The 23,118-nt window shown below is 34.4% G+C and overlaps 1 protein-coding gene across 1 annotated transcript in view; it reads left to right on the top strand.

The window, feature by feature from the left end:
- Positions 1–22,817, top strand: part of LOC117691939 (uncharacterized) — a 28,071-nt gene extending 5,254 nt beyond the window's left edge. Inside the window, exons 9-11 of the mRNA XM_066072377.1 lie at positions 5,364–5,772; positions 5,862–6,037; positions 20,560–22,817. Coding sequence (XP_065928449.1) covers positions 5,364–5,772; positions 5,862–6,037; positions 20,560–21,870 — 1,896 coding nt within the window. The 3' untranslated portion in view covers positions 21,871–22,817. The remainder of the gene's footprint in view (positions 1–5,363; positions 5,773–5,861; positions 6,038–20,559) is intronic.
- Positions 22,818–23,118: the final 301 nt, after the last annotated feature.

The raw sequence follows: 23,118 nt of genomic DNA, 5'->3' as shown, positions 1-23,118 counted from the left end.
TCTTGCAGTTATGTATCCAAGTAATGTTATGATTTATTCATGTGTTTTGGAATAAAGATTTTTTAGGGGTCAAGAGTCCATAAACTATGACCACCTATATATCAAAAAGAAATATATTTTGAAATGCAGTGTAGAAGAAAAGATGCTCAAAATGATGTACTTTACAAAATGCAACCTTGAAAATTTGGTTCAGCGGCTCCAAAAAGGAGGTAAGGGACTGGCCCCTAAAACTTTTTTTCTCAGATATCTCAAGAACGGTGACGAATTGATAAACACTTGTTGAACAAAGCTCTTATCCTAAAAAACAAAATAGTATCTGGCCCTTAGAATGTAGACCCCGTTTTTCTATTCTAAATCATGTTTAGCTGTTAAATAGCAAAATCAAGATCGAACATGTATCTCAAATGCAAAAAATCAGACGGAAGACCTCCTCGTTGCTCGCAACGAGATCGTGTCTAGTTATTATTTTTTTTCTTCCTTTTATGTGCACGCGATTTCTCAGAAACGGCTCGGCCGATCTCAATCAAATTTAAGAAAGTGATAGATATTGGTCTGAACTTGATTGAAATTTTTTTGTATTGATGACGTCACATCCGTTTTTGAGATATTGAGATTTCTCTAATTTTTATATGGGTATTTTGTCTTCTGTTGTTCTCCTAAACTATAAGAGATATTAAGCTCAAATTTCTACGGTTGGTAAACGAAAGATTGAAGTTTTGCATGATTGTTTTTTTGTATGTTTAGCACTACTGGCGCTAAAGCTCGCTATGGCTCGAAAATTGACATTAAAAAAGCGTCGTGAATTTTTATGCTTTTCTCTCTTTATCTCTTTTCTGGAAAATCTTTTGTTAAAATATGTAAAGTAAAAAAAGTTTATATTTACAATGCCTTTCTGCTGATATCAGGAAAAAGGGGCTGGCCCCTCAAATAAGGGACCTAGAGGGCTCTAAAGTCTTTTACCCATAACTCTTTACGGAGGGATATTTTGTTATAAATTATAAAAGCAAATATGTTTATCATACAGATGTGAAGCCAAGCAGTATAACTATTTTCTCATGTTTTACGTAATTAGGGTTTTAAGGGGTCAGAAGTCCAAAACTTTGACCACCTATATCTCAAAACGGAAAAATATTTTGAAATGCAGTATACAAGATGCTCCAAACGATGTACTTAACAACATGCGGCCTAAAAAATTTGGTTCAGCGGCCCCAATAAGGAGATAAGGGGCTGGCCCCTAAAACATTCTGTCTCAGATATCTCGAGAATGGTAACGAATTTCTGAACACTTGTTGAGCAAAATGTCTTTATAATCAAATGACCTTTCATTTGATACCAAGAAAAAGGGGCTGGCCCCTAATATGAGGGACCTAGAGGGCTCTAAAGTCTTTTTCCTATAGTTCTTTACTGAGGGATATTTTGTAATAAATTATAGAAGCAAATATGTTTATCTTACAGTTATGAAGCCAAGCAGTATAACGATTTTCTCATATGTTACGTAATAAGGGGTTTTTAGGGGTCAAAATTCCAAAACTTTGCTCACCTATATCTCAAAAAGGAAAACTATTTTGAAATTCAGTATAAAAGAAAAGATGCCTAAAATGATGTCCTTAACAACATGCAGCCTAAAAAAATTGGTTCAGCGGCCCCAATAAGGAGATAAGGGACCGGCCCCTAAAACATTCTTTCTCAGATATCTCAAGAATGGTAACAAATTTCTGAACACTTGTTGATCAAAATGTCTTTAAAATCAAATGATCTTTCATTTGATACCATCAAAAAGGGGCTGGCCCCTAATATTAGGGACCTAGAGGGCTCTAAAGTCTTTTTCCTATAGTTCTTTGCCGAGTGGTATTTCGTAATAGATTATATAAGCAAATATGTTTATCTAACAGTTATGTAGCCTAACATAATAATGATTTTCTCATGTTTTACGTATTTAAGGATTTTTAGGGGTCAAAAGTCCAAAAATTTGATTACCTATATCTCAAAACGGAAAAATATTTTGAAATGCAGTATAAAAGAAAAGATGCTCAAAATAATGTACCTAATAACATGCAACCTTACAATTTTTGTTCAGCGGCCCCAATAAGGAGATAAGGTCCGGCCCCTAAAATATTCTTTCTCAGATATCTCAAGAACGGTGACGAATTTCTGAACACTTGTTGAACAACATGTCTTTATAATCAAATGACCTTTCATTTGATACCAAGAAAAAGAGGCTGGTCCCTAATATTAGGGACCTAGAGGGCTTTAAAGTCTTTTTCCTATAGTTCTTTACTGAGGGATATTTTGTAATAAATTATAGAAGCAAACATGTTTATCTTACAGCTATGAAGCCAAGCAGTATAACGATTTTCTCATATGTTACGTAATTAGGGGTTTTTAGGGGTCAAAATTCCAAAACTTTGGTCACCTATATCTCAAAAAGAAAAACTATTTTGAAATGCAGTATAAAAGAAAAGATGCCTAAAATGATGTCCTTAACAACATGCGGCCTAAAAAATTTGGTTCAGCGGCCCCAAGAAGGAGATAAGGGACCGGCCCCTAAAACATTCTTTCTCAGATATCTCAAGAATGGTAACGAATTTCTGAACACTTGTTGAGCAAAATGTCTTTAAAATCAAATGATCTTTCATTTGATACCATCAAAAAGGGGCTGGCCCCTAATATTAGGGACCTAGAGGGCTCTAAAGTCTTTTTCCTGTAGTTCTTTACCGAGTGGTATTTCGTAATAGATTATAGAAGCAAATATGTTTATCTAACAGTTATGTAGCCTAACATAATAATGATTTTCTCATGTTTTACGTAATTAAGGATTTTTAGGGGTTAAAAGTCCAAAAATTTGATAACCTATATCTCAAAAAGAAAAAATATTTTAAAATGCAGTATAAAAGAAAAGATGCTCAAAATAATGTACCTAATAACATGCAACCTTACAATTTTTGTTCAGCGGCCCCAATAAGGAGATAAGGTCCGGTCCCTAAAATATTCTTTCTCAGATATCTCAAGAACGGTGACGAATTTCTGAACACTTGTTAAACAAAATGTCTTTATAATCAAATGACCTTTCATTTGATTCCAAGAAAAAGGGACTGGCCCCTAATATTAGGAACCTAGAGGGCTCTAAAGTCTTTTTCCTATAGTTCTTTACTGAGGGATATTTTGTAATAAATTATAGAAGCAAATACGTTTATCTTACAGTTATGAAGCCAAGCAGTATAACGATATTCTTTCTCAGATATCTCAAGAGCAGTGACGAATTTCTAAACACTTGTTAAACAGAACTCTTACACCTGAAACAAAATAGTATCTGGCACTTAAAAGGAAGATCCTCTTTTCCTGTTTTAAATCATGTATAGTTGTTAAATAGCAAAATCAAGATCGAACATAAATCTCAATTTCTAAAATCAGACGGAAGACCTCCTCGTTGCTCGCAACGAGATCATGTCTAGTTTTATTTTATAACCTTTAAACATTTGGAGAAGAAAATTTTGCATTGGGTTTTCCATATTCCTTATTTTAGGTCAGAAATACGTAATGCTGAGACATAAGTTGTTACAGAAGTCAACCCAAACCTTACTAGTAACAAAACGCTATAAACAGGATATCTTCTGCTTTTGTGCGAATACCGTTTCTTTGAAAAGCAAATGATGGCACAAAACGTTAGTAATAATCAATTGTCCTTGGATAAATACTGTGAGTCGATGGTGCTAATGACTGATGTATCAAATGCAATGCTATCGATTATAAATCTTAAAATTGTTCTCGTTGTATTGGCATGCCACAGAGTTGTATTGGGAATATTTTGGTAGGAACTGTGAAATCTGCTGGCAAGAAAGATGACAAGTTAAAACATTAGCTAAGCCCACAGGGGCCAAGCCCGTTTTAACATTAATTTCAATGTAACCATAAATAAAGAATGGAGTCGAACTCTGACCCAGATAAAAAACTACCAGCTCGCTTCAAAAATCTAATAAATCAATTATTTTTTACAACACTTGCAATATACATTTAATTATATGTTAAAAATCTTCCAAGAATTTAAGTTTGCTCGAGCTTCCTTATTCAACCTTTCATGATGATAAAATAATAAAAACTTAGAGATCAATTATACGCCTCAAAAGTCGGCTTCCTAAATGACCACTGAAGAAGCGAAATTAAACAAACCTATAAAAGATAGAAACACTTGTAATGTTACTGCTTTTTTGGACTCATGAACTTGTATTAAGAGTCTAGCTTTAGCTAACTTATCTTGTGGTTAACGTTTTCCCATAGAACAGAATCTAACTCAATACCTATGCAGGAAAGCACGGTTTTTGACTCTTTAATCAAAATACCAACATCCTTGAATACCAATTTTACTTTGTTGAAGTCCCTGGTACAAATTGTCATACCTTCTTTGCAATGCCAAAAATATCAGCTTGTAGATGATCTACTCTCCCACATTTTCTCCATTTGTTTTCGCATACCTAGTGCGAAGAACTAATGTCCAGAAAAACTATGTCCGATAAGGATAGTTTTGTCAAACACATATAGATTCTGTTGTCTATGGTAAAACCTAACAATTCCTATTAAGATCATTATATTGGAACATGTAATTTAATCCGATCACATTTTTTCCCATTTTTACACAATAAAACTATCGCATCTTTTATTTGTGATATTGAACAGATTTGAATTCACAATTAATACATGCACCACCATTGACGAAACTCAACAAGGGTTTACATAGTTCATATTTGAATATTTAATCGTACAATTGCTGAAAATAATAAAAATTTAAGAGAAAAATTGTGTGAATATTATGAGGGTACAATTTTTGGTCGGTGCGGGATTAAATCTATCATAAAGCCCTTTGGGCCTTGTTGGGTTTAAAATGTCCCCACCGAAATTTTCACCTCATTACGTGCAAAGAATGATTTCTTATTCCTTCAATATTACCGGTCAGTGGACTTTTTTTAAAATTTTATTTTATTAAAAGTCCTTATTGTTTCAAAAACATCGAATTCCAGCGTCGTATTGTTCTTCGATGTATCAAAAACGAAAAGTTTTTCTATTGTTTTAACTAATAATCATCATTTTGAAGAAATAAAAAAGAATTGACGACTAAATGTAGGATGTCACAAACCAACTGACACATAGTATTAGGCACATATTGGACAAGCAAAAAACAAAATCATTTTAAGGTCTTTTAGGTGTAATATAGATACATCAGAACTTATTTTAATATTTTTAATCTTCAAATATGAAATGGTTTTAAAATAAACCTTTCTTTTGAAAACTTGATTCAATAAAATTTTTAATCTCTGTTAAGTCACAAACCTACCTAGATAATTTTTTGGAGATGTTTTTCATCATTGTAGACCCCTGGACAACCTATAGCTAATGCTTTAGGAACTCATTCGGACTCAGTTGACCTTCAATGGGCAAAACCAGAAAACAGCGTTGATTACTACCAAATTCGATACAAAACAAAAGACAGTAAAGATAAGTGGAAATTTGCTAAAACTGACACCGACCAGAGTAAAATTACTATAACCGGATTAATGGCAAATACAAAGTACGTATTTCAAGTTCGAACAGTATATCAAGATCAGGAAGGACAATACGGGCCTCAGAGTAATGATGTGCTTACAGCTAAGTCTCTGTCGACCTCTTTACTGGATTTCTCAAAACAGGTTAGCGATGGGAATCCGGCAATTTATCAACTATTGGCAAAAGAGCTAAGACACTCGAGAAATGTTGACGCAAAAACAAAGCAGCTTATACTTGGTAAGGTTTTTATTCCCAATTTGTTCATTTTAATTTCATTTTCCCATTTATTAAATTAAAAAATATTCAGTATAATATGTAAATGACAGGAGAAGTTACAGAGACAGAATTTGAAAAGACGATAATACTAGTAGGTGCAACTGGTTCGGGGAAGAGCACTTTAGTTGATGCGATCGTTAACTACGTGATGGGTGTAAATTTTGATGACCCATTCAGATTTACTCTTATACAGTTGGAAGACGAAGAATACAAGACACATAATCAGGTATTGTTACGAATAATATGCTTATTTTGTTTCATTGTCATCAAATTTATTAAATCAACTCCTCAGTTATAAATTATAAATGCTCTTTATACTCTATACAGATGTGTGTTGCTTCTCATCTTGTTGATGTTTTATATTGTTTTTCTATATATGATTATGTCAACATAACTTTGTTTACGTTAATTTTCACGAAAAGGTCGGAAATATTTGTAACTACATAAATAACACGTTTTGTATTGTTTTTCTATATATGATTATGTCAACATAACTTTGTTTACGTTAATTTTCACGAAAAGGTCGGAAATATTTGTAACTACATAAATAACACTTTTTGATCTTTTTACAATTATGCATGCATGTTACCAAAATTTTTCTCCGATTTTTAGCTCAAATGAGCTTTTCTGATCACATTTTGGTAGTCGTACGTCTGTCCGCCGTCTGTCCGTAAACTTTTCACATTTTCAACATCTTCGAAAGAACTACTGGGCCAATTTCAACCTAACTTAGCACAAATTATCCTTAGGCAAAGGAGATTCAAAGTTGTAAAAATTAAGGGCCACACCATTTTTCAAGGGTGGATAATTAGAAATTAATGAAACATTTTGAGAAATTTTCAAATATCTTTTTCTCAAGAACCATTTAGCCAGGAAAGCTGAAACTTGTGTGAAAGAATCCCCAGGTAGGTAGTGTAAATTCAAAGTTGTGAAAATCATGATCCTGGGGGTAGGATGGGGCCACATTGGGGGGGGGGGGGAGGGTCAAAGTTTATTGAAAGAATATATAGAGTAATTCTTAAAAAATCTTCTTCTCAGAAACTAATCACCCAGGGCAAATGAAACTTGTGTGGAAGCATCCTCAGGTAATGTAGATTTGAAGTTGTGAAAATTATGATCCCCAGGGGTAGGGTGGGACCACAATTGGAGATCATAGTTTAACATAGGAATATATAGAGTAAATTTTTAAATATCCTCTTCTCGGAAACTTATCAGCCAAGAAAGCTCAAACGTGTGTGGAAGTTTCCTCAAGTAGTGTAGATTCAAAGTTTTGAAAATAATTACACCCCCGGGAGTAGGGTTGGGCCACAATGGGGGGGGGGGGGGGTCAAAGTTTTACATAGGTATAAAGTAAATCTTTAAAAATCTCCTTCTCAGAAACTAGTCAGTCAGATGATTCTTTATGATTGTTCAGACTTTTGCCCCAGGACATTTCTTCGGCGTCACAAGAAGGTTTAGAGATTGATGTAGGTTTATATCCCATATATAAATAATTGTTAAGGATCTTTTTGAAAACTGCAATACTCAACATGTGATATGACTATAAAATCATCCTGTTAGAAAAGGAATTAATGATTATAAGCATAAGAATATCCAGGGGGAACAATGTCCTTTTATTTTTACAGGATTGTACATTGTCCAGATAGTTTGTATTATGACTCCATACCTATTGTTCCTCAGGTGAGAGTTGTGGTCCATGGGCCTCTTGGTTCTTAGACAGCTCTTAAAACAAAAAGGTTAGGTTTGTTGTAAGTCGAACTTAAGGATGATAACTTTTTTTTAAAAATATCCTAATCTGAGATGTTTTTAATCAATTTTGAATAAAGATGCGTAATGCTTAGAAACCATCTAAGAGGTCTGGAGTATGTGTTATATGTGCAAACGATATCATGTTTATACCATAATAATGATATTTTGTGTTTATAAAAACGCGTAGTGAAATATTATTGTTTACTCATTATTGTAATTATTGTAATCAGTATTAGTTCAAACACGTATTTCATAAACTAAATTATAAAGGTATTTGATAACATCATTACATTGATCAATGATCAAAATCCCTTAAACATAATCTCATTAGATTCTTCAAGTCCTTGAATCGTATGCCACTCTCTCCTCTCAACCGCTGAAATGTTTGTTCTTGAAAATATAGGTACCCAGGAATGTGTGCCAAAAGAAAATTAATAAAAATTAAAATCAGACATTATATATAAGAAATAACTGAAAAGGAAACGGTGTTTTTAGAAGAAATATCTGCATTTACTCAACATTTAAACAGAAAAAAAAGTAAACAAAGTTTGGATATTGATATTTTCACACACACACACACACACACACACACACACACACACACACACACACACACGTGTGTGTGTGTGTGATTTTTTTTGTTACCTAAGTTGATATGAGAAACATTTCAATAGTGAATTTTATTGTGTATAAAAGTATTTTAAAATCAAAGTACGTTGCTTTACGGATTAGATTTTTTATAATTTTACAAAATTTTGCCAAAATTTTTTTTAGGTTCGTTGTAAAGGTTAAACTTAAATAAATCGTAGCGGATTTCGAACTTACTACTTACAAATCGGTAGGTAACGCTCTCAGCCATTGCGCTATGGTGTAAGTAACTGTTTTTGTTTTTTGTTTTTATAGAAAAATATTTAAAATCATATTAAGCACCTAGCTTGATGGAACCACAAATAACGCGTTGTATGAATACAGTAGCGATCAGACCCAACCTTACAGAAGGTAAACCCCAACTAAACACTGGGTTTACTTTCTGGGTTTACTAGAGTGGACCCAGAGTAAACCCCAAGTAAACCCAGAGTGGACACAGAGAGTAAACCCCGATCAAAAATGTACCCTGAGAGCAGACGCTACATGTGTATTCGGAATATACAAGGGGCAGGACTCACAGGCAGTAGGATCAGACGATAAAATGCAGGTCTGCTTCACACTTCAGTGTGTATAGTTGACTCCAAAAGCAATTCTCGAGTAAACCCAAAGTAAACCCAAAATAAACCCCAAGTGGACCAAAATTTTCAAAAAGTAAACCCAAAGTAAACCCAGAAAGTAAACTCGGGGTTTAGTTTGGGTTTACTCTGGTATTAGGTTGGGTCTGATCGGTACTGTACATTGAAGTTTATTCAACTGACAAAAAACCACAAGAATGAATACAAGTATGGCGTCAGAATTAATGATACACGGAATGTCGAACCCGATGGGCTTCAATGGGCTCTTCTTCCTCCGACTCGGTGTCACTGGTACAGTCCCTGAAACGTTCTTCTTTCCCACTTGTACGATGAGCGCACTCTGAGCGTACGATGAGAGCGCTCTGAGCGAACGGTGAGAGCACGCTGAACATAATTTGATGAACGCTAATGAATGGTGCAAGATGAGCGAACGCAGAGCGCAAACGGAGAGCATAATGAAAGGTGAACGCACGGTGAACAATATATAAACGCTTTTTGAACGCAAAATAAACGATTAATTCGGAGTTCCTCGGGTATTATCCTTACATTGTTATTCATCGGTTATCAGGAAAAAATAGATAGCTGACAAGGACACCGCTAAGCGGAGATTCCCCTTTCGACATGAATTGCTGTAGGGGGGAATGAAAATTTAAGAAAATACATGCAAATTTATCCGATGAAAATATGACAACAGTATTTTTTAAAACCATTTCGAGTTCATAATATCTATGCTATCATAATCCCAAGCTTTGTAGTGTATAAATGGGGGAGGGGGTTACATTTACGTGATTGTACAGTTTTCCAATTCCTAGCAGAAACTCAACACATAAGCTTCGATTTTTTTATAATTTAGATTCATTTAGTGTCATTCATTTTTATATAAGCATGCATAAAGGATCCGTATATATTTTGAATAGTAGCTGAAGATCTAGCGACCAGCAGTCTTTTCTCATGGACAATTCTAGTTGCTTGCCGTATGCCAACCCATTTTAGTAGATATGCAGCAATAATTATATGGAAAAAGTGATAAATAGGCAATATATGTCAAAGTCTCTTCAGAACTGTGGACAAGTTCTATTGTACATGTACATGTAATTAACACGGGAAAAGTCCGAAAGTCGACTGCTTGTTTCATTGTAAATCGGATGATTTTTAATTTCTTGCCCGCTTCAGCTTTTAACTAAGGGCAAACTTCTAACCCTCCAATACTACAAACTGGTTTTTTTTTACCTTTACTAGATAAGAGGGCAATGGGCCAAATCGCTCACCTGACGAACAATAGGTACGGTAAAAACAGCTTCAGTACACACACACACACACACACACGGCAGCAATGCTATATCCCCCTTGCAACAAGTTGCGCAAGGGGATAATAATAATGTCATCAACGAATAATCTAGTAATGTTATTATAATAAAAATATCTAATTGTTACATAAAACCGAAAATCTTTAGAACAAGGTAACTTAAATACCTTTGCACCAAAAATATTAAATCGCACGCGGATGACACGTACATGTATACACAATTACGTAAACAAACAAATAAGTTGTTTGTTTTCATTAGAAATGTGTATTACAAGCAAATATAGAAGTTTTATTTATTGTTTCATAAAACATTTACATAATTTTCCCCTAATAATTTAGTAATTATATGAGTTTAAGAAGTCGGCTGATTCTATCGACGAAATATGTAAACACGATTCGGGAAATAAATAATTACTTCATGCATCACTTTAAAAACATCGCATTTATTGATTTCGATTTTGATTTCTTGTCAATATATAAATTTACACGCATACATAGTTAACTAATTTTACTAAATTTAGTCTAGTCAATCTGTCAACATTTCAGCAAAACCTCAAGAAAATTGCTACAAAACTAATGACCAATGAAATCAAAGGTGTTTGTATATACACATAACTTATTAAAGATATACATTTGTATGATATGCGGAAAATAGTTTCTTGGGGGTAAATACATGGGTTTTCATTGAAAAATTGCGGAAATCTGGAAAAAAAATAATAACCAAATTAAATCAATGAGTATCAATTTATGCTGTTTTGAAATGAAATGTGTTCCTATGTACAACTGATTAAAACGCTTTTACAACAAATATTGAAGGTATTTGGGGTAAAAAATTGCCTTTTTATTGAAAAATCGCGGAAATCTGAAAGCATATTATAAAATGGAATCAGCTTATTCTAAACTCTCAAGTTTTATTTTGTCCGAGTAATACATATAAAACAATTTCATGAGAAATATTTAAGATTCTTTTGGGTCAAATATTGCTTTTTTATGTATTGTTATTGAAAAATTGTGGACATGTGGGAAAAAGTAAAAACAATATCAAATCAATTTGTAACGACTTATCTTCACTCCAAATTACAGAATAGTATTTAAACAATTAAAAAAATATCATAACATGAAACATTGGTCAAATTTATGGCAATTTTTTTTTTAATTTTTTTTTTATATTTCTTGAATCATGGCAATAAAGAAATAATTAATAACCAAATCAAATCAATATGGTATCATCTTATTTTATAACCTGATAACAAGATTAGAAATGTACAATTAATGCAAATTGTTTACATCACAACCATTAAAATTAAAATGGAAATGGAATTAACATCCTTTTGTTGTAAAGGAATATAACAGTTTTCTAATTTTAAATTTCGTTTTCACTCTAGTCATCATATTCTGGAGTATTTCTTAAATTGGAACAGTTGATTCCTCTTCATTCTTCACATCCATCTGAACACGCTATGCCATTTGTTCGACAGCTACATTTCTTATTGTCGCAGTTGGTTTTACAATTGCAGTGGATGATTTTCAATAGGAAGTCGGGTGCAGGTGGTTTGGACATTTCAATAGGTAGAAGTTTCCCAGTTTTAAGAGTCCAACCATTGTTTTTGTCGTAAATTTCTCCATCTTAGAATGTCTAAACCCTCTAGCGGTACCCCACCATACAAGTTTACTAATGCTTCTTCTCCCGCCTTTATTATATATTCTTTGCTAGAATTTTCTTGCAAAAATACAGCTCCTTGTGATTTTAGATAAATGCCAGTCATTATCTTTTTCAAGGCAGCAGGTTTTCCAATGCTATTCAAACGACTAGTTGTGTCACACCCTGTTAAAGCATGAATAAACAGGAGTTGACGACAACTATCACTTCCAAGAACTGACTTTGCTTTTGAAATATCCCAAACTCTGTGGTTTTTCATTGACGTTTGTTTGTCAGTGGTGAAAAAGATTTGTCTGCCTTCTTTTGCATAATGGCATAGCAGAACTAGCAAATCAGTGTCTTCTCCATACACAACCACTGTGTGATCGTCTGCCTTATTAACAGCTGTCTGACATTTCAACAAATCTGCATCACCCTCACTTTGTATAGCTTCGATATTGCTCTCTTGCAGTTTTCGTACAAGGAGTTCAGCAAAGCGTTGCTTGTTTGATACATTCAGAAGAAAAGTTTCCTTCTTTATTCTCAGTGGCATATTCTCAGTAAAAGTGATTGTGTTTGTTTGAATTCCTTTACTGCGCCTCATGGGAGTCATATCTTTAGTTGACGTACCGTTGTAACCATCCATTACAACGATGGAATTTTGAAAGCGCCTTTTGACATGATCAACATATTTTGACCAAATCAGGGAAAATGTCTCGCCTTTGGACCATGGTATTCGATGCAGTAGAGATCCTCAATCGATTACATTTAATAGATTTGTTGTTGGGAGTTCTTCAGTATGGCAGTCACCATTACTCCATATAGCTTCACCAAGCGTGGCTTTTGCTGCCTGCTTTAAAAAACCATTTGCTTCAAACATTGATGACGGAAAGCTTGAAAGTTCACATTGAAACAACTCAGCTGTTGTGTTCGTTGTTTCTTATCCAACAGCAGTCAACCTCAAGCACTCACAATAATTGTGTGACATTACTGTTCGATGTTCCTTTTATAACAAGAGGAACCACTTGATCTTTCGTTTTAAATGAAATTTCTGATACCAATTTTTGTCCAGCCATAGACTGTATAATTTGTTTGCCTATACTCTTTGCAGCATCTGCATTTGCGTCGTTGTCTACAATCATTCCGGTTTCAATGTTACGCAAAGTCTTGTCATGTAAGACAAATGGGTCCCTATCTTTCAAGAAGTCGCGCAATACATTGACATCTTTGTTGTCTTTTTCCATTCTTGATCTGGACATATCGACATGCTGATCATTTGTTTGGTATCTGTGTCAGTAAATGTTTGCATCGCCTGATTATATTCTGCTAATGTTGGCATAGACAAAAGCCATTGTGCCTTCTGAGCTTCCCCATTCCTCTTCCACGTGTTAATCCGCCTGTAGATTCAGTTGACAAACCTGACCAACACCGATCAGTTCTTCGTAAAACATAATTCCCTTCATGAAATGGTTATATACCTCTGGTTGGACTCTGTCTAGGTCCTGCATTTGAGATAGATACAACACACAGATTAAGCATACATATTGTGACCTGCAGCTGAATAATATGGCAACATTTCCTGCAATGTGGAAAGATGAAGCTGCCAATTCCTTGTCCTTTCTGCAACCAAGAAGCGTTTCAAAATGGCAACCATCTCACTAAATAAAAGCCATAATTTTGCTGTTCGAGATTGTTTGATTTCATTTGTTTTGTCTCGAATTCGCTTCTCCAATGCAGTGAAATCAGTATAATCAATAGCCAGCTTAACAGAAATGTCTTTCGAACACAGGCGACTGTATGACTCATCTGCTTTGTATAAAATGGGATTTGCCTCCTCAAAACCACTTTCAACTTCATCACACTGTATCATATCGAATATATGTTCGTTAAGCGTACATTGCATCGCAGTGTCTAAAAGCATCATTGTTCGAACTGCACGGGAAACTGCCTTCCCGCTTAACATATGACTAACAGCGTTTGGGGGATATATATAAGAACTCGTATTTCTATAAGCCCAGAACCTGACATAATTATTCTACCGATGCTGCCAATTAAACTCATCTCGGCGTGGAAAGTTCCCAGACGTACGACAACGTTGCTACATTCCTCACTACTGGTCATCATAACTGCTTTCCAGTATAAGGGTTGATCAAACGTTATGATTGGAGTTCGATAACATCGTGAAGCTTCTTTGGAAACAATCATCAACGTTGAAAAGAAGCAATTCAAATCACTTGGGTTCAAATCAATCATGGGCAAAAACGTTATATCTAAAACCCCTTGATTATTGCCTTCTTGAACTATTTGCATCATCCCAGACCAATCAGGCAGAGGTGATCTTAAAGGCCATAGAACATTTCTCAGGGTGTCGATCTTCAAAGAAAAGTTCATGTTTTTAAGAGGTCTCAGCTCTTGTAATTTACGTTGCGTGTACTTCTTGTGTTTTCCCGCATTGAAGTAAAATAAGCTGATATGGCCAGATGCAATTAAGTCATCAGTAGTAACATCCAAGCGTTGAATGCGTAGATGGTTTTTCTCTAGCCCGGGAGACAAACAAGATATTATTCCCATACCATGTTATTTCCATCAATGGTGTTGATGTTATGGTCTACATTATCTGCTGCAAGTTGTAGACAATGTGATTCGTCTAAAGGGCATGTCTCGTGCTTTGATAAAATGACAGCAGATGATTCGAATTCCTTGACTTCAGAGTATGATGAACAAAACCCCATACTGTTTAGGGTATCTATTAGAAACCTGGACCCAAACATATGATGCAGTTTCACTGCAAGTCCAATTTGAAGAGGTTCTATCACTATTCTTGGTCTTGTGGCTTATATGATAGCTTGACCAATTGCATTAATTTTGGTTGACATTCTCAGAAGTTACTACTTTCAGAAATGATTATAAACTGTCTGGTAAATGACCCTCATTTGACAGAATATCCTGAACACCTGGATAAAATGCTTTATCTACCGGCATGTTTCGTATATCATTCTTAATCAGTGTTGCCGCGGTTTTAATCAGAAACCTTTTATTCTCTTCGTCAGACTTAAGAACTGATTCCTTATAGATAGTATTCAGTATGGTTGGGACATTCTGTCGAAATGTAACTATATTTTCTTTGCCATTTAATTCAGTTATTATGATTGAATTACCATAATGCTCCTTTAATTTTATTTTCATATGTTGATTGGAATATACCTCATCTTCTGAAAGACTTTTCATGTGGTCTACTAGATCTTTGATTGTTGTCTGTTCGTCGTCATTTTCTTCCAAGTATTTTGTCACTTGTAAGAACAATGTGTGGCTAGTATTTGGTCGACCTCGTGAATAAGATGCATTTTCCTTACGTTTTGAAAACACCTCTGGCACTTTTTCTCTAATCGAAAATTACCACTACAGGTACTGTGATAAACAGCATCAGACGCAGGAAGGTCCCTAGCAAATTGTATCCTACCTTTAACTTTGACTGCCCATTCGTCGTTTCTATCATTGCAAATCTGTTCTAAGGTTGATTGAAACTGAGTTGTTTGAACCGAGTGTACACCATGTTTTATTCATTTTGCATTATCATTTACCGGTTTTCCGCAAAATAGACAGTCTTCTTTAAAATTAAATTTCATTTCTGATCTAAGTAATTTGGATGGAATAGGGATTACCAGGGATGTTGATTTTCTTTTCAAACTTTTTATAACTATAGGATTGACTTAAGTGCGTCGGCAGTCCTCATGAACGACCTGTCCAGCCCTAGTAGATATAGAATCACCTCTTTCAGAGCTTGCATTGTTAACACCAATACTTCCCTTTTCACGTAATGCAATTGTTGTCCCTGTACCCAGATCTTTCTTGCAGAAAACACACAAATCCATTTTCTATATTCATTCAATTCATAGTGTTTTGAGTTTTTAAATCACGTGAATCGAAGAATATCATTAAAAAAATGTTTTATCCATGTATGTGCATAAAGTTTAAATATTAGGCTTAAAGAATTATAAATCAAACTGAATTTCAAAAACTGCTTTAGAATTTGTACTGTTTACCTTGTATGCGTACAGAATGCATAAAATTGTCATACATGGCTCACCGTAGATGATTTTTTCAAACAAATGAAGGCGATTTCCCGTTCAATAAGAAATTGTTATTTTGGCATCTGCTTTGAAATATTTGATTTTAGATTATGGAACTTATATTAATCTACGGACAAATATCAAGAATCGGGCACTGGGCGATTGTTCTGGTACGCAAGCTTAGCTAGTCGCCTACTTGGCCTGAATTTATGTCGTTACCTACTTACGCAAAGCAGCGAATAAAAAATAAGTTACCTAAGAACCCAATTTTAATGTACTTATGTAACAGTAATGATCATTGCAGCTTATCTAATATCAATGACCATGCTTTCACAGCGTCTCAGGGACTTGTGAAGTGATACGTCACTATCTTGTGTCATCGTGACGTCATATGTTCTGTGTATGGAGAACAAACCGCACCATAAATAAAAATTGAAATTTTACGATTCGCGGTCATATTAAAGATCGCTTTTTCAACGTCTTCCGCAAATTATATTGTTGTGTATTTTTAATATGTTATTAAAACTGTATTGTATATGTAGTATAACTTAAAGCAGAAAAACCTTTTGTAGCAATTTTCTTCAGGTCATTTTGTTTATTGACTAGACTTATTGATCTCTTCTGTTTATTGCCGAGCAATGATACGTTTGTGATCGGCCGTCGAAGGAATTATATGACAACACCACGATACTTCATGGAATCTCTAGCAAGATGGATTTGGAAGAATGCCTTCGTAAGTTATGTCACAGCCAGGTACTTTCATTGGCCAATTTTCCTGAGTGTGGAATCAACATCGGGCATCAAGGATGGACGTGGTTTGCAGTTGCGTGTTACTTTAGAAAAGGCAGTCACAAGGCGAAATCCACTGGAGAAATACAGGGTTTAGGTACTCAACTGTGACTCCAACATCTTAAGGCTCTGTAATACCCCCATGGATTCAAGTTCGTTGAACTGGGCTTGAAGTTGCTCCGGCTGTCCATGAGAATTTTGAAGTAGCCGTCTATTTCTGTGGAAGTATTACTTGCCCAATGTTAACTCGAGTTCGAGCTTGGAATTGCCTTGCCTGTCCATTATATCTATGGGAGATAGGGCTAAATACTTTATGTTATTTCTAGCAAAAAAATGTTTGCATAGCTTGAACAGTTTCCCGGGTAAGAATGCCATCTGGATCAATTGTGACTTGTAATGAGTATGGAATATATGGCTTGGAATGGGTTCTTGAAGTGCTCTTTGTGCCAGTATGTGAAGTCAAGGGTTTGAAAGACTGTAGAGGGAACATAAACTAGACGAACTTAACAGAAATTAATGTTCATGCTTGCGTAGGCTGACCTGGTTGTACTCCGTGTTTTCAATGCGGATCTTGTTTCTCACACTGTGTAATATCGAAGGCACACCAAAGGATCCAGGGAGGTGTGGTTCTACAGCAAGTAGACCATAACGATCAAGTACGGATTTCGGTACATCTACTTCAAGGTAGTCCCCAGGACAAATGGTTGTGGAGGCTACAGTACGGAGCACATGAGCATTGACCGATGTGTTTTTGGAGAGAAGATTCAGAAGTGTATATGGTGTTATAACCATTCAGCATCTGATGTTTCTATGGTCAGACCGAAATGTAATTTGACTCCATGAAAGGAATTTTAATAAGTCTTTCAAATAAATAGGAGAGTGAGTCTCTGGAGAAATGTAAATTAGTCCCTCCTACAGCTTTTAAAGGTAAGCAACCATCTGAATGGTGGGTGGACTGGTATGTGGGGGAGATCTTTCCATTCAGACCAGTGACGGTGATGCTTTGATCATGTTGCCAGTAGCTCTAAAGTCAATAGTTAAGCGTATGTGGGTGTGAATATGGAAGACGTCCAAATACCGCAAATGTCTGATGGACACACGGTTGCTAACTAAACTCACGGTGGGCTCAAAGGTAGGCGTCTCCTCCGTGTCCTCAATATCCGAATCCATGTCGATAATACCCTGGATCTGCCAAACTTTTGCTAAGTACTAATGATAGTATTAGCAGGCACTCTCATGTAGGAAACGGCACTCGCTAAGAAAATAGGCACTCGAGCGCTTTGCCTGGTTGCAAAGAGGACCGGAACAACTCTGCTTCTTCCTAGGGGCGCTGAGCAAGTGCATTACGACTGTGATGAGGCTGAGCAACAGTGCGAAACGACCGTACGTCCTCGTTGTTACGGATTTCCTCTAGAAGAGAGTGGAGGGCCTGAGATATTTCAGGCTTTATGGAAGCCAATGTTCGAACTCTCAGCTCTGTGCTATACAGTTGCTTCACGAGTTGGTTTTATAAGTTTGGGTCCTGCCGACACCAACTTTTCTCAACTCAAAACTAAGCCTCAAGTTTTAATTTTAAATTTTAGCATCTTTCATACAACGATTTGAGTTGAGGACTGAGTGAAGGTCAATGTGTGGCCTTTTTGCAATTCTTCGCTATGTAAACAACGCGTTTGTTTACATTTTGAATGTTGACGTGAAAATTCCAGTTTTAGACCTAATATGAATGTGTTAATCGTTAGGAACAGTTAATTTATGCTAAAAATGAATGATAAGATAGATAAACCAGCTTTAAAAAGATTTTTAATGGTATATTGAACCTATGTAAATAAAAACAGGGCACGAGTCTTGTTTACATGACGAAGAATTGTAAGCCCTGTATCTTGCTTAAAACTCAACAACTGGCACCCAAATTCCATTTGATCATTAGAAATGCATTCCTAAAGCATTGCAAATAATAAAAACAGAAAAATAAAATTTGATTAAAATCGTGACCATGCCCCTTTAAAGGTGTGGTCAAACGATGCAATTTGTTATGATTTTTACATCTGATTTGTTATTTACTAAAATCGTACCGTGTAAATACTTAGGTAAAAAATCTAAAGCAAAGTTGATTAAAAATCTGCGTTCGATTTTCAATCGACTCTCTATTCAAAATCACTACACAGTCGCTTGAAATACAGGAGTGGTGGAATACAGTTAAAAAACAATTTGAGAGGATCAGAACGATATGCATTGCATAGATACACACATATATAACAAGCATTCTGAGAGTATTGCATAAGCAATACACGTTCCCTACCGGTTTGTACAATTCTAAGAAAGCTTCGACGCATACATCTATTTCAAAACTATTATAAACGAGAGATTATGCTTTAATCAGAGATAAATGAACAGAGGAAATTCAAACTACATAGTTGATATAGAAATTAAATAAAAAATGGGTTAAGGATGACGTTTACTCAGAATTAAAAAAAATTCCACTGGTGATAATGAAACCCCATCTATTGTATATTATAGACCTTTAATTGTAGTATTATTTTTCACTTTCAAAAAAGTAGGTCAATGACCTACTTTTTTAGTAAATGGCCATTGAATATTTTTTGAAAAATCATGAAAAATCCCATAAAATTTTACACTACAATTGAAATTTTCTTAATTGTAAATATATTTCAAATAATAGAGCACTTTAAAAAGTGTTATATATTTTATGAATGACAGTAGCACTAAATAGGTACAAAACATTAAGATTTCAGCTATAATTTAAAAATATTCCAGTCCGAATTTCCTCTATCAGTTTTCAAATTCCTACCCATGTTTGATCTAAGTTTACAAAAAATTGAATGTTGATAATACAAAAACATTTAAAGCATTGAACTACTTATATTGACCTTATTCTGTTGGCATAAAATTTATATGAGGTCTATGATCAAAATTTTGAGATATGGTGTCTTTTATCGTTTTTAAGCATTTTTAAATATTTTCGCAATTCGTGCCATACACTTATTTTAATGAAGTTAAACTTTTTTTGTTTAGAACACATTTTACTCATTACATTGAACTTTATAACAATCCGAATTTGAGAACTCAAACCCTGAGAAAACAACACCCTTAAATAAATAATTCTCTTTATTTTATTTCCAGTAATTTCGCAAAGTCCATTAAGTATTTGGTGGTAGAAATTTGTGAAAACAATGCACTGTAATGCAGAATATCATTTCTTACCGTCTTCTGTTCCCTGAATGAACAGACTAACCCGATAGCGAACCCGATTGTAATAATACACTATTTTACAGATTCAACTTATTTGTTTGTTCGAAAAAATAAAAGGAATCGTACAAGTAAATCACGATATTATTACTGACTACATACTTTCCTCGTTTATTCAGTACACACCGAACCCGATAACGAACCAGAATATTAAAAAAATGGAATGTAAAAAATTAATTTTCTCGAAAATATGTCAACCAGACGTTACAAAAGTGTAAACTTGATCTGTAGTTTGACATTTTGAAGCAAATTTCATAATATTCCTTAAACGCATAAAGAAAAAAAGTGTGGAAAACTGAAGTGGGACAGACAGACGGACGGACGGACAGACGGACTGACGGACGCAGAGGAAAGCTATAGTCCCCTCCGGTGAAACCGGTAGGGGACTAATAAGCACAAACATTGCAATAACTCTTAATTGACATATACCTGCCCATAGTGAATGATATATATATATATATATATATATATATATATATATATATATATATATAAAGCACAGGGAATTTCCCTTTTGTTGGAGCTCCACCTTCGCCCCGACCGAGGCATGAACTCAGGCCTTCTGGAACCCATTTTCCTAGCAGTGAACGGTCACCCCGCTAACCACTCGGCCATCTATGCAAGATCTTGCCAAGATAGTCGATAAGAATTGACACTTGTTAATCACTGTATTTTGTTTTTGATCAATTTGCTTGTTTTTTGCAGGCTGTTTCTCAAACAGAATGGATAACAGTTTATAAAATAATGCCTAGAGATGGTAATAGATTGACATATACTCTAAACATCATTGATACACCAGGATTTGGAGATACGAGAGGAATAAATCGAGATCAGCATACTACCGACCGTATTCGGCAATTGTTTTCGGAAACAGGAGCTAAAGGAATTCTTTTTGTGGATGCTGTTTGTTTTGTTGTAAAAGCCCCAGACGCACGCCTTACGGTTGCTCATAGATACATATTTAGTTCAATAATGTCCCTTTTTGGTAAGGATATTGAATCAAACATCTGTACATTGATCACCTTTGATGATGGTTGTGAGCCACCAGTTATCCCTTTTTTAAAGGAAGCCGACATTCCAATTGGTTCAACCTTTCAATTTAATAATTCAGCACTCTTTGCAGAAAACAAAAATTTGTCCTCAACTGCATTGTCACCAATTTTTTGGAACATGGGTTTCAAAAGTTTCAAAAAGTTTTTTGAGGAAATTAACCATTTTAAAACAAAAAGTCTCTCACTAACTAGAGACGTTTTACAAGAGAGAGATCATATAACAAATATAGTCCATGAAATTTTTCCTCAGATAAAAAGCGGGTTAAAAAAGCTATCAGAACTTCGAGACGAATTAGATCTCCTTAAAAAGATTAAAGATGACATTGAAAATAACAAAGATTTTGAATATGAGGTTGAGGAGACATATCAAACTGTGGTCCATTTAGATTCAGGTCACTATCTTACAAATTGTCTTAACTGCAATGTCACATGTAATTGTGATTGCTATAGTACAGATAACGATGCTTTACGTAACTGCCGTGCAATGAAAAATGGTTATTGCACCGTATGTCCAGAAAAATGTAATTGGAAGAATCACAGAAATGTAAATTATGAAATTGTCTATAAGGTTAGAAAAGTAACAAGAACTTACCAACAAATGAAAACGAAGTACGAGGAAGCTGTACATCAAAACCTTACACACGCATCCTTAATTGGAAATATTTTACTCGATGTACAAAATATATTCCTACGTGTCGAAAACATGATGACAAAATTGAATCGCTTTAAAAGTAGACTAAAAGAAATTGAATTAAGACCTAGTCCTCTGTTTACGCTAGAACTTTTAGACAGCATTATTCAGGCTGAAAAATGGGAAACACAACCAGGATATCAAAGTAGAATTGAACAGTTGTGCAAGTTAAAAAATATATCTGAAGTCAATAAAGGTTGTGAAAAATTTTATGCTAAATTTAATTCGATAAAACAGGAAATAGTTTCGTGTGGTATAAACTCTTATAACTAAAAGGGAATACTGGAAATACTGACATATTCCATTTAGTACGTTATTACAAATTTTCTTTCATCAAAAGTGTCACCATCATTACAAGAAATAGAAAGTGATGGAATATTGTTCGGCAAAATCAATGAAAGTTTTTTTTCTAAAACATAGAATGCTTCTAGTTGAAATGCGTCTGGTGTCAATGTAATTCTTCTATTTTCTACGTGCATGTGATTATCATGACAGATTTGTTTGATCACTCCAAAGCAATTGGCCGCATTTCCATATCCTTATCAACATTGATTTTCAAATTTGTATAAAATGTAGTTATTATTTTTATAGTACTGTATCTTTAGTAGTGAGAGATGTAATGCCAAATTTTCTTTTCTTTGAACTAAGTCAGATTTTTGCATAATATAGAAGATAGAATACACCAATTAGATAACACTTCCTACAGTTGAAGATATTATTTTGCAGATTAGTTGTTAATGTTGCGTAAAGATTACTCATATTTTCCTGATTACCTAATCGACAGTTTGTACGATTAAACTTTATTTATTTTGCAGTTCAATTGTACACATATGCAAGATATGTTTATTACATGTATTTTGTTTTTTAATGAAATGCCAGCTATTGAACCTCATTTTTTGTCCATTATATTGCATGCATGATGCATCATTCGTCAATATAACTTCTGTTGTTTTTAAGACATGGAGTTAATTGTAGTTTGATTGTACATATATGCACAATAGAGATATTCATCATCGGGATCAACTTTAAGTAGTATTTATTAATGCATGGTCGATAAATTTCAAATACGAATAGTGTTTCCATTTTAAAAAACCGGATTACCATGTATTGCCATTGTCATTGCTCTAAAAATAACATCATAATTTTATCTGTACATTTTTAAAAATAATCATCCTACATTATATTCTCTTTGTATTTAAGTTTGTTTTGCAGATGGTGTAACAAATTTTATCATAAAAATGTTATTTTACTAATCTTATTTCAATATTTGTATTTTGATAAAACTTATAGACACGTGCATATTAATGACAATGTGCAGATGTTATTGTTTTAAAAGAATTTTAAGCTCAATATCTCTTTAGTACATGTAATCATAATGCATTATTATATTATTATTTATCTGAGGTTCTATGAATAATTTAAAAATGCGATTTTGATTGAGTTTTATAGATGTATTTAAAGTTTACTTACATTTTATTTTAACTACTAAAATATTAAAGACATTCACGACAAGTCGTTTGT

The sequence above is a fragment of the Magallana gigas genome, chromosome 9 (genome assembly GCF_963853765.1).
Source record: "Magallana gigas chromosome 9, xbMagGiga1.1, whole genome shotgun sequence".
In the NCBI taxonomy this organism is placed as follows: Eukaryota; Metazoa; Mollusca; class Bivalvia; order Ostreida; family Ostreidae; genus Magallana; species Magallana gigas.
This window is presented reverse-complemented; position numbering and strand designations above follow the sequence as displayed.